This window comes from Anopheles merus, chromosome 3L (assembly GCF_017562075.2).
Source record: "Anopheles merus strain MAF chromosome 3L, AmerM5.1, whole genome shotgun sequence".
Lineage (NCBI taxonomy): Eukaryota > Metazoa > Arthropoda > Insecta > Diptera > Culicidae > Anopheles > Anopheles merus.
Window position 1 is genome coordinate 14,294,570 of NC_054085.1, and position 15,068 is coordinate 14,309,637.

General features: G+C 42.4%; 2 protein-coding genes across 3 annotated transcripts; one reads left to right on the forward strand and one right to left on the reverse strand.

The window, feature by feature from the left end:
• Nucleotides 1–7,660: 7,660 nt before the first annotated feature.
• Nucleotides 7,661–8,811, forward strand: LOC121599239 (RNA-binding protein 45-like). The gene is made up of 2 exons (XM_041926899.1): nucleotides 7,661–8,043; nucleotides 8,117–8,811. The coding sequence occupies exons 1-2, from the start codon at nucleotides 7,742–7,744 to the stop codon at nucleotides 8,685–8,687; spliced, it is 873 nt and encodes a 290-aa protein (XP_041782833.1). The 5' UTR covers nucleotides 7,661–7,741; the 3' UTR covers nucleotides 8,688–8,811.
• Nucleotides 8,812–8,936: 125 nt separating this feature from the next.
• Nucleotides 8,937–14,871, reverse strand: LOC121599237 (polyserase-2-like). 2 transcript variants are annotated; one of them, XM_041926896.1, is made up of 11 exons: nucleotides 13,723–14,871; nucleotides 13,607–13,648; nucleotides 13,317–13,521; nucleotides 12,998–13,165; nucleotides 12,840–12,934; nucleotides 11,735–11,895; nucleotides 11,182–11,564; nucleotides 10,888–11,114; nucleotides 10,042–10,708; nucleotides 9,632–9,977; nucleotides 8,937–9,448 (listed from the first exon to the last, which is right to left on the reverse strand). In XM_041926896.1, the coding sequence occupies exons 1-9, from the start codon at nucleotides 13,778–13,780 to the stop codon at nucleotides 10,491–10,493; spliced, it is 1,557 nt and encodes a 518-aa protein (XP_041782830.1). In that variant the 5' UTR covers nucleotides 13,781–14,871; the 3' UTR covers nucleotides 8,937–9,448; nucleotides 9,632–9,977; nucleotides 10,042–10,490. The 2 variants fall into 2 exon arrangements, with proteins under 2 accessions (XP_041782830.1, XP_041782829.1); XM_041926895.1 differs by having other exon boundaries at nucleotides 8,938–9,448; nucleotides 13,607–14,871.
• Between the last annotated feature and the right edge of the window lie 197 nt (nucleotides 14,872–15,068).

The following is a 15,068-nucleotide window of genomic DNA, read 5'->3' on the forward strand; positions in this document are numbered from 1 at the left end:
TCATGGAAAATTCATGTCACGTGACACTGCACGGCACGGAAACAAAGCTCTGCAGTTCGCGCATTCATCGCATCGCCATTTCCCATGAGCCTGTTTCCATCCCAAACCCACCCATCCACCCGTCCTTAACCAAAAACCACCCGAACAAAGAGACGAACGCAGCATCCCAACTAAAAGGCAAGAATGGGAATTGTGTGTGTGTGGGTGTGTATGTGCGAAAAAAGGAAATTCGTTCTCCATCATCCATGCAGCGTGACGCTACCCCAAGCGGACAGCACGCTGCGTGCAACGAAGGCAAGAGCGAGCGGGCGAAAGGAAAAAAGAGAAACAAAAATATATGAAAAGCAATCTTTGAGCGTCATTTTCAGTAACAAAGAACAGAAAAAAAACACACACACACACATAAACACACGAACAAGCGGAGAGTAAAGTTTGGTCCAAGTTTTCCGCCCATTACGGGCAACAGGTGGTTTTTGGCAAACGTTATCCCGATAATGCGAAGGCATCCCCGTGTTAGGCGCCGTTGGATGAAACATCAAACGCCACTCTCGCTCTCTCTCTCTCACTTTCGCTCTCTCACACAGATGCAAACGCTCTCTTATCATCAGCTCGTAACGCTTGCCGTTACCATAGCAACGCGGCGTTACTTGTGCGTTACACCAGTCGCACGCGTCGAACAAAACAAGCACAAGGTGCCGCCACACCCAAGACCGATGGTTGATGGATGATGTGGCCGGTTTGTGAGTGTGTGTGTGTGTGTGTGTGTGTGTGTGTGTGTGTGTTTCCTCCCCCCCCCATCCCAATCGGTAACCATTCACACGGGTGACGAGTTTTCGCATGGAAGGATCCATTTCAGGATCCACCCTCCCACAAACTAATGCAGTGGGAAAAAAGTTTTTTCCTCCAACTACGGACTTCGGACCGGCTCTCTGTCTCTGGGGGAGGAATGAATTCGCCATATCCCAGCCCACATCAAAGAGAATAAAATTCTGTTTCCTTTTTCTTTTTTGCTTGCTCTCTTCCACACCTACAAGGCTCTAATACTGTATGTGTGTGTGTGTGAGTTTATGATCTGGTTCGAATTGGGGATTAAATTATTACCATGGAGCGCGTCCCACAACGGTCTGGCAGGGCTGATGCTTTGGTTTTGCTTTGTGTGCTTCCTGCAGTCGTCGTCGTTATCGAAACCGCTCGATTGCTGGACTGTTTCGGATCGATAGATGAGTAAATTATTTGTTTGCTTCCCATCGATTGCTGCGCGGAGGGAAGCCGTGTAGGATTTGATTGATTGCTTTGTGGGTTGTGATAGGAATGGAATTTTACCATTTTATTATATTTGGAGCTGTTTCTACAGCACTTTAGGGCACATTAAAAATACAATTCATGTAAAATATTACGTTGAGATTGCAACATTTTAATGATGTGCCAATCCAAGTCTCTCCTGATTGTCTCATTTTTAAAATGCAAACTCCGTTTTTAATGTTCTCATTTCCTTTTCCATATCGCACCATCTGTTCGCGTTGGTGACGTTCCATTACCTAGCGTACCGTTTCTCCCCTTTCAATTTACCTCTACCGAAATATTACATACAATGTGCCCTTTTTTATGCTGATTTTTGTTCATTTTCGCTACACTCGAAGGTCGAACTCTACCTATCGGTGCTGTTGCACGAGATTTTTGTTTGCCTCGCATGAACGGTTTTCTTGCACACACGAACAATTTCTGCTTCCACTGTCCTGTATGTGTGTGTGTCTTTTAGGGACTCTATTCCGTTCTCAATTACATTGCACACCGTTAGCTGTCGCCCACCGTAAGCCTCAGCCGGGGCTAGGCTAGTGCAGAAAAGAAGGGCAATAAAGTGACCATTTAATTAGATTTGCTTAGCCTGACTTGCTGCAAGCCTCGTAGTGTTGGTGGAGCCCGGTGTGCCGCGTGTGTTGGTAGTGTACAGTGTGCAAGTGAAGAAGGCACGGGAGATTGGTAATGAAATTTTACGACCAAGTCCACCGTGAAGTGGGTGCTGCTTGCGCTGGTTGTTTCTGACGCAATTTTTCCAGCCTGTGCGAAGGGGCTGTGATTGCTGTGGCGCTATGGGGAAATAGTAGCTTGCGGTCGTGAACTTTCCTGCCTTTCGAAGCTGCAATGGAGTGTTTGGAAGATGTATCGGGCGTGCTGTAAATGTTTGTTGAGGGTAGATAATTGAGGGCCCGTTTTATGGTGTTGGGAGGTAATTGATTTACTTTATGGTAGCTTTTTTCTATTAATTATTTATGAAATGTTGTGTAACTTTGTCACTATTATATGTAAGCTTACCTTGACTTAGTACTTACCGATTGATATCAATTCGCTAGAAAGTTAGCACATTAATTTGAACAATTTTTTTTAAACAATATTGTCACGCAATCCCACATTAAACAGATTTTTTTTGACAATGAATTCATGAGGCAAAAATATAAAAACGTCGTTTGCCTTTTTATCATGGAATTTACAAAAATCTTCAAAACAAATTCCAAACATAAAGCTGTTGTTGTATGCATTTTAAAAGCGCAAATCCGTAAATAAAATTCCTCTCCAGCTTTTTAGTACATTTTTTAGAACATTAGAGAAAACTTCCCAAGTTTTTCCACTCTCAATTGCACGCAAGCTCACGTAAAATTTAATGCGCTGCTGGGAGGCGAGTTTTCCCTACCATGCAAGTCATGTTTTCCTTTCAGCAAACCTTCCCCCACCCAAACACTGTGATGGTTCGGACACCCACCACTACATGCGGCGTTGGCGCTAGCATCTTCCCCTTCTTCGCTCCACATCATTCGCTCTGCTATGTACAGCACAAACAACCAATGGGAAGAGCCCTGCCACCGGCCATCATTAACGCACGGGCGCCCAGCTTGCTGTACTACCAAATCTCAGCCCCGTGTCTCGTACGCCAACCCAGTACACGCTACCGGTGATCGGCAGCATGACAAACGAGTCCCGCGGGATGTGGCCATACACCGGCTTGGGTGTCGTTGTCGTTTTTACGTGATGTGATTGTTTGATTGAATTTAAACGATACGATGGCTGGTGTCTTTTTTTTTTGTTTTAAGGGGCATCGAAGGGATGCACAATTTCCGAGTGAAGCATTACAAAAGTCGTGTAAAAGTCAATTAGCTACGGTTGAACAACTTTGCTTGTAGCAGAAACGTGGCCTTTTCGAACTTGTTGTTTGTGGAGTGGAAATTTTCAGTTGTTTTCAGTTTAATGCGGCATTCCAAACTTGTTTAGTTTTTAATTTCCCTACTTTATGGGTAAGCGGTAGCCCTATTTGCAACGCAAAAGATACAAATAATTACCTCATTTAAACTCTCATCCACAACAGTGTTACAGCGTGAGGTGTTGGGCGTATGAATAGAACCCATTATTGATTGTATCGATCGTCGCATACAGTCAATGCGATGTTCTTATCAATCGAACACGCTAAATGATTGTTTACAGCAATCACAAACACGAGTTCTGTACTACTTTTTCAAGTTTATCTCCCTCTCAAGCAGTTAGCTTCTCTCAATGTCACGCTTGAGCAACTTTTCCACTGTTCAGCTGAACTCTCAAAATACAGTTCCAAGAAATTTATATCAAATGAATAAATATTGGGATACATTTTCAAGTATTTCCGTTTTTTTATCATCCTCCCTTCGTATCATCAAACGCTCTTTTCATTATCTTGTAAGCCGCTTTCGCTTCATTTGATGTTTCGCCTCCACCAGCAGTGGCAGCCGTAATCCGATTGCTTGGCAATTAGCCGATGATGATGATGATGATGGTGATGAGGATGCCGATCACAGCAGCAACCTTTTTATTTCAAACTGTCACCTCCCCACCAACCGTTTGAGTGACCTTTTTATTCGTCTCGCCCCGGCTGCCACGCGGCAAATGCCATCGCCATCATCATTTTCATACCATAATTCATAAGTAAATATCACACCCACTGTTCGCCCATCACACACCTTTCGTCAACTGTGCCATCCGAGCGCGCGCGCGCCAAAGCGTTACCAGGGAAGGTGAAAAGCTGTAACAACGGATACACGTGTCGCGGCAATGTTTGGTGCGTTCGGGGACACATTTTCAAATGGGTAGATTAATCAGCTTTATGAAATTGATACGCAGTGGACAGGCACAATTGCAAGGGTATTAAAAGGCGGCTTCAACTCGCCCATCGCTTTCCGAGGTTTAATGGTAATTGAAATTTGTTTAAACAACCACACGCTCCCACACACTCCCTTACGGCAATTGAATCAATTTCATGTTGGCTCTGCTTTTTTTTATTCGTTTGGCAACCTTTTCCTGAACTGATGATGATGTTCATTATGATCCGTTTGGGTGCGAGACATAAAGCTGTCCTTTATTGAACGATTGGCGTCCCTTTAGTTGTAGTCCGTTTTCCAGGACCACGTTCCACAGCTGTGAAATGAAGGCGACAAACAAAACCAAACTACACCCAGGGGAGCTCATTTTCGCACAACGTTCTCCTTGTGGAAGAAATGAGGCGCAAAACAAACACGTGCTCTGTGTCCTTTTTTTGCCATTTTCGTCTTACAGTGCCATCCTTAACGGGAACAGATTGTCCACTTAACTGGTTACAAATGTTCGATTTAGATCAGCCGTGACGGGAATGTGTTATTATGGTTTGTTTTCTTTCCGTTTTACTGGTTGAACATCATTTATTTGCTTCAAACAGGACCTGAAAAAATCTATCCTTTTGTCGTACAAATGATGTTTATTTATATTTTTCTACCCTTAAAAATGATTTCACTTAATTACACGAGCGTTAAAATGTTACTAACGCCGAAGTATTCACTCTTGACACCAGATGATAACAAAAACACACACACCCATACCATCCCATTCCTCTCCCGTTTGCGGAACGAATCTTCAAATCATCAATTGCTAAACAAATAACGCTTAACTTCATTCTCCCCTCACTGTTGCTACTGTGCACTGTGCTCGTGCCGATTCCCATGGGAACTTGCCGGTCCCAAAGTCCCGAGGAAACTGTTGAGACGATTTCCCACCCGTAGCAACAACGCCTCCCTCGGTTGCTGCCGTCCAATTCCATTGTGTTCTGATTTAGTTTAGTTCAATTATGATTATTTTTGGGTTGTTTTTATCCCATCCTCCGCTGCTGGTTTGCCGAGATTTCGGCAGCAAGGGGAAAAACGATTATGTTCGAATTATGCAAATGGTATACACTGGTGGAAGGTACTTGCTTCCTAATTATTTCTCGTTTTCGCTTCGAGCGAATGGAGCGAGCGCATCCTACCTAGCATTCGGTCACGGTGGCTGATCTTGGTAAATGATTTTTCTTTTTTTCTTGTTTTTTTTGTGCTTACCATTCCGAGAAAAGGAGTCAAAACAAATTGCATGAGGTACTTATGAGGTACTAAGGATTGGAAAATTGTAATAGAAAGAAAGCCCTCCACGCCTTTAAACAGCTGCCAGCTTAGAGTGGGTGGGTTTTTTTGCGCCAAGCAAATAAATCAAACCTTTTCTTCTCAAAGCACATTTTTTCGGACATTCCAAGACGCCACAAATGACCAATAAGCTGATAACAATAACAAGATAACATCTCGCACTAATTCAATTTACTGAATTGACCACACACACAGCAGCAGCAACGCCGATCTGCCGTCCTCCCTTTCCGGCACAAAGAGGAGCGATACATCGGCAAAAATAAATCATATTGAACCGGGGCAGCATTTTCCGATTTGCTCTGTACGTTCGCCTGTCGGCAGCTTGACTCGGTCGACAAAACCGATCGAGACGCAAATAATCCTCAGCGCAAATATGCTGCACGCTGTGCTGTGCCCGGGGGTTTGTGAGTTTGTGTTGGGGTTGCGGAGAGCGGAAAGCGGCTTACATGTCGACTTACGCGTGGTAAGCATCTGGCTGTAACCTGCAGAGGGTAGAAACACTGTCCGAGAATGTTACAAGCTGCTTTGGAATGTTTTGGTAAGCGAAGCAAGATGCGATTTTTTTTTTTTGGGAAAATCATCCACAAATGGATGAGTGTATTATTTGAACTATGTTTGTAACTGTTTAACTTATAAATCGTCGTAGCGTACAGGTACTGTTAGCTTTGGTGTTGTTTTATCTGGTATTTTCAAGCATTTTAGTTCACTAGTGAACATATTTTAAGCTTTTCTCTTGATTTTCTTTTGTTAGTTTTCATCTTGGTTTTATTTTTAGTTGTTGTACAATATTGTTAATATCTATTATATTGTCATGTTCCCTACAGCTTTCTTTTTGCTTTTAATATTTTATTTGATGAAATATTTGATGTTTCTCCAAAATTTAACCCTTATGAACACTCTGCTACCATTCTCCCATTCTATTCCATTCTATTGTTAAATGCAATCATAAGTTAGTACTTTAACATGTGTTTTGTTTGTCTCTTCTTTTGCATTCTTCTGTCTATATAGTATACTTTTAGGGTTATTTTTCTTACAATTTTTCATGTTAGTTATGTTTAAATTTCACATTCTTTCATCTAAACTCTTATCAAACACATTCGTTTTTTAATTGATGGTCAGCTGCGTGTTTTTTTTTTTATTTCTGGTATTCATTTCACACGTTTATTTACCTATCACTAACAGAATCAATGAACTAAACATAAATCTAGTTAATTCCAGCCACAGCTTCAAATCGTGGCCATTGCAAATCGTTGACCTCTAACACAAAACTACTCATTTTTGTAAGCAATTAGACACTTGTGCAAACATAAAACCCAACGACTTCTGTTTTTACTCATTCACTACCACTTTGTAACGAACGCCACGCCAATGGAATGTGTTTATTTTTTTTTATGTTGTCCTTTAAGCGGATTTATACCCTCAGCTCGGTTGAGTGCCGAGGCTGACTTTGTGTGGTTGAATTGAAAAAAAAAATCTCAAAATCCCACCAGCTATCCTTTGCCTGTTTTCTTCCCTACTCTCGCTCGCATGCGATCAAAATCTCGAGCGTGAAATTGCAAAATGCATACCAGTGTCTGCGCTTCGCCCGATGAATAGTGCAGTGGTACCCCGGTTGAGCTGGCCCCGTTTGAGTCCAACACTACTAATCGGCGATTAATTTCGCAAGAGAATGTTTTGCAGTGTGCCCAGAGTTCCTCCCCTTTGTCCCGAGCGTGTAAAGTGTAAGGAAAAAATCAATTTAGCAAATCGGATAAGCGCAGGGATTGCAGCTGGTGAAAAAAAAAGCATCGTTATTTCGGGTGGCTCGTTGGAAGGTGAGCTGGATTACCTCGCACCGAGCGTACAAGTGCACTTTTTTCTTCACACTCGGCCTAAATGGGGAGTGCGGCTTGCGAAACATTGCTTCATTTCGAAGTAATGAATTGATAAATTATTTAACCGGAGGGCATACGGTTCGACTGGTTCGTTCGGTTTGATGGAAAGGCCGGAGATTAGAGAGAACGCGTCGGGAGGGTGTGTCGATTTGTCAACAAGCAGTAGCAGCAACAGTAGTATGGTTTTCTTTCTGTTCAATGACCGGTTATTCAGCAATTTCTGCCCGTCACCTAGTTGAACTGAAATTCAGACCATCGCAAAACAATGGATCCGTTTCATTTGAGACAAACGGCCAGCAGACAGCTTGTGTCAGTAACATTACAGGTGGTGGGCCATCTTAACAACGTGCCGTGCCGCATCACTTCAGTTCCAGCACACAACGCACTGACACCGCACGCGCGCTCTAGCCTTCACCCACCATGGCTCAGGAACAGTCGACCAGCACCACCACCACCGTACCAGACCTGAACTCGCCACCCTTTTCACGCCTGTTTGTGCTATGCGGTAAGCAAGTTACCGTAGGCGCGCTGGAGAAGTTCTTCTCGCCGTACGGCACGGTCGAGCAGTGCCACATCGTGTACGATCAAAGCACCGGCCAGTCGAAGGGTATCGGGTTCGTCAAGTTCCAGAAAACGTCCCAGGCGGCTCGAGCACTTAAGGAGGCAGACGGAAAACATATCGAACCGGAGCTGAAACCGATCAAGGTCGAGATTGCTTCCAGGTGAGTTGCAGGTGTAAAAAAAACGCTTCTTCTAGGGTATCTGTAACACTCTCCTCACTCATCCCGCTACCAGCACAATCGAGTCGAAACCGCTGGACTGTTTGCGGCTGAAGGTGAAATGCGCGGCCGAGCTGGACGCCGACGCGGTGAAGGCCGAGTTTGGCAAGATCTCCGCCGTCAACAGTGTGCAGCTGGTGCCGGACAAGAAGTCGCCGGGCAACAACGTCGCCTACCTGACCTTCGAGTCGTTCCTCGATGCGGCGCTCGCGTTCGAGACGGCCAAACCCGAGCACAAGGCCAAATTTGCCAAGATTAAACCGCGCAAGGTCAGCCTCGAGTCGGTGCAGCCGCAGGAGGCGCGCAGTTTCTTCCGGCCCGTCACCAGGAGGCGCTCGTCCACGCTGCTGCCGCCGACCAAGCTGACCGTGCTGTGCAGCTCCACGCTGACGCAGAACCAGATCTGGCGCCTGTTCGACATCATCCCCGGGCTGATGAACTGTTCCATCTCGCACGACGGTGGTTCGATCTCGTCCGCCACCGTCACGTACAACAACACGCAGTCGGCGAAGTACGCACGGGAGAAGCTGCACAAGTTCGAGTATCCGATCGGCGAGCGGATCGTGGTGCGCGATGGTAGTGAATAGTGGAATATTTGTACCCCAAATATCTCTCTTTTTTTCTTTCTTTCATTTGTTAGGTTTTCTATGCTTGTCTTGTACAAAAAGTTTGCCATGAATGATAGCTCAATAAAACAGAAACACTTTGGAACAGTTTGAGGGCGAACTACATATATTTCACTGTGAAACCCCTTTTTAGACTTTATGTGACTATTAAACTTTTTAAAGTAAGTAAAACAGAGTTTCACACTTTATATCAAGTCCGTGGGAAACTTTCCCGAATCATTAACTAAACAATGTGACATGTGGTTCAACGAATTGTATGACACTCAGGAACAGCTGTCCCTGAAACAATGAATGAAAATGATCTTTTTGCTCAAATTGTATCATTTATTTGCACTACAACCAAACACAAGATACAAGTATACAAGGTACAAGATTTCAAAGCAGCACTTTAGCAATCCAGTCGATGTAGAATGCCACCCGCTGCACAATGTGCAGCGAAACTTCCGATTTGCAATCTCCGATGCTGTAGACACCCAACAGGTATTCGGTAATGCCGGTATGGTCTTTCTTTCTCCACACAATAGGATTGCCAGCCTGGTAGCAGTTTTTCTTTAATTTTAATTTCAAGCGATCGTTGCAAGCGTATTCTCTCGATACTGGTAGCGCACAGTTGTTATCCGCAATACGCATACAAGCGATTTCCTGTGGTAGCGGCGGACAATTCAAACGTTTCTCGCAGTCCGTTTTGTATAGCGGGTGTATTAGTTCAAACCCTTCAAACTCTGCAATCAAACGTACGTTATGTGAATTTAGAACGTAAATCATCTCCCTCAAAACTGTATATGTGCTAGCGGGACTTTATACTTCATGCATTCCTGTATCGTTTAAGTAAAACATGGACCGCAGAACAGAACCTCCCCGCTAGCAAAACATGGTAATATAAAGATTTTTTTTATCATACTCACCATCGGATAGTATGCGTTGCATTACTGGTGACTCTAATCTATTCCGCCATAAGCAGGCAGGAAACAAATGAACGTTAGGTTGGATAGCGTTCTTTAGCTTTATCACAGCGATGTTGTGCGTTCCAGTCGTTTCATTGTACAATGGATGTACGTTTCTAGAATGAACCGGCTCAAATCTGATTGTTGAAGGATCGCTTTCCTCGCCATGCCAGCCGAGGCGCACCATCATTTGATCGATTGATAATTTGCCCAAGCAGGAAGCAGCGGTAACCACACCGCGAGTACTGATAAGATATCCTGGACAAACAGGTTTGAATTCAGTCGCATTTTGAAGTCCTATCGCAGCCTGTAGAATAGTGAACAATTTGATTGTGAAACACTTCTCAGATTTACAACCCAATTAAACGTACCGTGTGTGAATATTGAAGCGTGTGTTCATCGTTTCGCCATCGATTCTGTCGCTCCAACCTAAATTGTTGGTAGCGTGTCTCACATTCATTAAATTCTAGATATATTTCAGTCGATTGGAGCTGGAACGGCCAACAAACATACGAGCTACTCTTGCACAAAAGAAAGCTGTTCTGGATCGTTATTGTTTGGGTGGAGCAGCTACCAACTGATACACACACACCCTTCACTCCATTGAAAACACTTTGATCTCCCTGGTTTGGATTATGATAAAAACTGGACACCGCGGCAGCACTCGATAGCGAGGCAGCACTGGATACCGAGGCAGCAGTCAAGCCGGTTCCTCCTTGACCTTTCCTTGGTAGAAAGACTGATTCGAACCATGATTTGTAGGACTTAAGCAGCAAACCCACCGCGGGTTTTCCGAGTCCACATTCGCGCCCGGGAAGGTTTAAACCATAGGGAAATTTAGAAAGAGATGTGTAAATGGGTCCACCCAACACAGGATGACATGCACCAGGTGCGACAGACTGATAGTTGGCAAAACTCGCTGTTTTAGCTCTCTTGGTAAACCTTGAGGTGACGCACCAAAGGATTGCGTAATATTACTGCATTTGGGATTCTCGAATAATATTGCCTGCGACCTCGCAGGTTTATACGTGAACGGTGCTGGAAGACACAATATATATATGTATATATATATATATATATATATATATATATATATATATATATATATATATATATATATATATATATATATATATATATATATATATATGTGTGTGTATATAAGTAAGATTATACATATATAAGAAAGCTGCAAATGGCTAACAATTAGTACTCACTTTGTTTTTTGACAATGTTTAGGGGAGTAGGGATAATTACGGGAAGCTCTAAAAGCCAATCTTTTGGTACATCGTACTCAATGCAATGCGGACGAAAGTTGGAAAAGCGCTTAAGCTTTATAATTGCAATATTATTTTGAAGATGTCCCCCAAAATTTGGATGGTAAACAATATCATTTACATCAATCACCTCCGAATCGAACAACTTTACGAGGGTAGGATCAGCACTGCGATATTAAGAATTGTGTAAAATCGATCATTAAAGCTTTTGATACATTAGAGCCATCTACTTACCCATTCAATTTCACGCAAGTGGCCAACGTTATAACAGCATCAGGCTCAGCCAAAATGCCTCCACAATCGACACGAGACGGTTGTTGCGGATATATAAGCTGCACACTGTTTGGCTCTCTCTCTTGGAACATCGTCCGCTTATCGGCTTCACGGAAGAAAAGGTTTCTTTTTGCACAACTCATAGGGTCAAACGTGGATGCAGTCACCGATGGATTAAACTGTCGTATCGTTTCGATAATCCAATCTCTAAATTTGGACACCCGCACATACACACCCGGCTGCGAAAATCCACATGGTCCGCCATACGACGTCACGCCGACAAGAAATGGAACTAGTTTGTTTGCAAAATTTAGTTTGCTATACAGAGGTCCTCCAGAGTCTCCCTGATAAATGGGTCACGTAAGATATGTATTATTCTTCTATCAACATGTGAGCAACACCATGTGCACACGATGGCACATATGCGCGTGAGATGTTAAAGGTGATACAACATATTAGCCATCCCGTAAACATGACTGTGTATAGTAGGTTGGAGCCAATTGTCCTCAATTACCTTGCAAGTGTCCATTTCGATACCTGCTGCGCATAGCTGGTGATCGATTATACCATTGGCTAGTTTCATTCGGGGAACCCGACCTGTAAGTTTAACTATACATTCTTCATTTTTCACGGGGGAAAGCCACGCTGTCACGAGATAGTTGTTGGGTTTTTTATCTGCAAAATCATAAAAACAAAATACGTTTTACTAAACAATTGTTCCCAAGTTTTGCTGCTGCATTACTTCAAAGTTTATGGATTGAAGCGGTAGCTCCTTCAACAGCAGACGAGCACAGTTGTTTTACTACTAGTTTCAGCATGTTAACATTTAAACTAATAACAAAACAATACCAAGGGTCTCCAAACCGACGTCGACAACTTTTGACGTTACCTTTAGCTAATGGGTGAACGTTCACATGTTGTTTTGATAAGATTATATAAGCTAAAGTATTTCAATACCTAAAAATACCTAGTTCTAGGTCAAACTTGAGGTTTGCCTTTAAATACACAATGAAAAATATATTGGTAAAAATAATTAATATTTTTGTAGCCTTTAAAAACTCATCGCGGGTCGCATGACATGCTCTCGAGAACCAAACTTCTGCGGGGAGTTATTTAGCGACCCCTGAGTAATGTTAGCTTTAGCGGCGACTAACTTCCCCTCGATTGAAACTACCGCCCATTTGAAAACGTCAATTACAATTACAACAATTACGTTGCGGCTTCTATCTCCTCGATATTGTCCCAGAAGCGGCCGTTTTAGCTTGTTGAATAGCCAGAAGTCGTCTGGTGTCAAATCTTTCAAATACGGCGGTTGCGGAACAATATGGGTGCTAGTTTTTGCGATTTTCGACCGGTTTTGGCGACCGTCCGTTCGGGGAGACCCCATCCACCTCGACCGACGACAAAAACACTTGACGCAGCTCCTAAAACAATTTGTCACTCTTAGCCGGGATGATGTAGTGATTTGAAATTGGCAGGTATGTAAAAAACATACATATTGACAAAATAAAAATAAAAACATGGGGCTACTTTTGGCGCGCTAAATTTTACATCCAATGTCACCTTACTTTTTGGACACAGTAACCTTTTGCATATTGCAAGATGTTAATAGTACTTACCAAACCCATTTGCTCCCCAGCCAGCGGCATAAAGTGACGGGAAGGGAAGTTCATCGTCTAGCCACAGGCACGCCGGTATAACTCCAAAGTTTATTCTGGAATGTAGAAACACTATTCACTTACCATGTGCCACTTCAAATTATATTTAAATGACTTACCTTGCAGGTTCTTCCAACACCAGTATGGCAATGTCAAAATGGGAAGTTGTGCTGTTATATCCTGGATGAGGTATTATATCTCTTATTTTTATTTGTTGTGCATATTCAGAATCCTTACTGTGTATCAGATTGCGATCGCCTAATCGAACTATTGATGGTCTTTCGAGTCTGGAAAATGATATGAACACTTAACTTTTATGTGATTCTGCTTCGATAGCTTATGGTTTGGCAACAGCATGGATGAGACTCGCATTGTGCGCTTGCTACAAATCTTAAGTTAAAAAATAATGTTTTCCAAGAAACCTTGTTTTCAACTCACGTATTTGGATTATCCATACAGTGTGCTGCTGTAAGAACGAAGCTTTCCAATATGAGTGAACCACCGCAGCCAAACTCAATTTTGCCTTTTTCGTTCAGCCAACCGATAGCTGCTGCGTGGGTATGCTCAAGACGCGATGATATGTATCCCAATGAAGGAGCACTAAAGCCTACCGAAATGTCCGCGTAGTAACGTATTTTACAATCTGCAATAAAAGAAAATATATATCCCCGATCACACTGTTTAATTTAAGCTCCTTTTTGTTCTTAAATCTCACTGCCGAACGTTACCGTCGATAGTTGTCCTTTCATGCGGAATCATTAAACCATCATCTAAACACAAACAGAAAAAAATACAACTTTCAGCCTCAAATATCTTCTCGAATTCAAAGCTGCAACAAACTAACCGACACCAAAAACTCCACACACGATCGCTGCGAGTAACGTCAGGTATAGTATCTTCATTCCACAAGATTCTAAAACAAACTGATGCAGTGTGGATGTGCCATAGCTTTATATTTATCTCCAAAACTCCCAAACTAAAAAACATTGATTTAGAAAAATGTCGCGATCACAAAGTGCGAAATTAAAACCGGATCTTTCTGATCCTATTCAAGAATACTGCTCGCCCCTATTTTCATTAGAAACCAGTTTCGCAAGTTGTTTTAAGACACTTTGAGTGGAGTTTTAAGACACTTTTTGTAGCTAAAATGCTTTGGTTAACTTCAATGTGAAGATTAAACTTATCAAAAATATTTCACTGTATTTTAACACTAGCTTCGTGTTGTCTATATGTCCATTGTTTAATTTAACCAAGTAAATCTGCTGATTGGAGATTAGTTAGTCTTTCTTATAAATATCTTGAACACTTCACTTGCACTAAAAGCCTAACCTCATATGAATGTCACATTAAAATAATAATAAAAAATTAATTCTTCAATGGAATACATTCAAGATTTAAAGCCATAGGAAGCGTTTCTTGAGATGTTAGAAAAAGAAACTAATGCATCGATGGTTTGACCGAATAAATTCCACCAAAATTATCGAAGCGACGTTATCTGGCTCCTCGCGAATTTCGTTTTGGTTTATTTTTCGTGAGTCTCCCACTAAACATAGATGATTTGGCTAGGTGTTTGGTATGTTAACCCTTGCAGGATCATGTAAAATATTTTACCATTTATGAAATTTGTTACATATCCCCCCGAAATTAAAATAATTTCTCCAAATTTATTTCTAAACAAATAAAAAATATATCTTCTGACGGTTATGTTAACAATAGTACTGTATTGGATTATTCAGTCCTTGAAATCTTATGATCGTGAAAGGGTTAAAATACGATGATACCCATATACGTTCACGGAATTACTTTTAAGGAGTCTGAACGCGTGGTTTCGTATGATCAATTAATTAATTCATGACAGAAAAAAGTCTTGCGAAACCCCAAAGATAAAACCATTTTTAAACGCGTTGTAACCAAAGCTAGAATGAAGCGTGAATGAGAAGCCGGTCTCATGGTACAGTCGTCAACTCGTACGACTTAACAACATGCCCGTCATGGGTTCAAGCCCCAAATAGACCGTGCCGCCATACGTAGGACTGACTATCCTGCTATGGGGGGAAATCAATAAGTCACTGAAAGCCAACCCCAAAAGTGTGTTGGCAGGCCTTGACCGGCATCGGTTGTTGAGCCAAAGAAGAAGAAGAACCAAAGCTAGATACTAGGATTTTCAAAGTCAAACCAATCGCCAGGGTA

Coding starts and splice junctions, on each gene's coding strand:
- LOC121599237 (XM_041926895.1), bottom strand. CDS start 13,865: ATGTTTTTTAGTTTGGGAGTTTTGGAGATAAATATAAAGCTATGGCAC. Junction 13,166..13,316: donor TGTATGGATAATCCAAATAC/GTGAGTTGAAAA, acceptor ATCATTTTCCAG/ACTCGAAAGACCATCAATAG. Junction 11,565..11,734: donor TCGAAATGGACACTTGCAAG/GTAATTGAGGAC, acceptor CCCATTTATCAG/GGAGACTCTGGAGGACCTCT.
- LOC121599239 (XM_041926899.1), top strand. CDS start 7,742: ATGGCTCAGGAACAGTCGACCAGCACCACCACCACCGTACCAGACCTG. Junction 8,044..8,116: donor AAGGTCGAGATTGCTTCCAG/GTGAGTTGCAGG, acceptor TCCCGCTACCAG/CACAATCGAGTCGAAACCGC.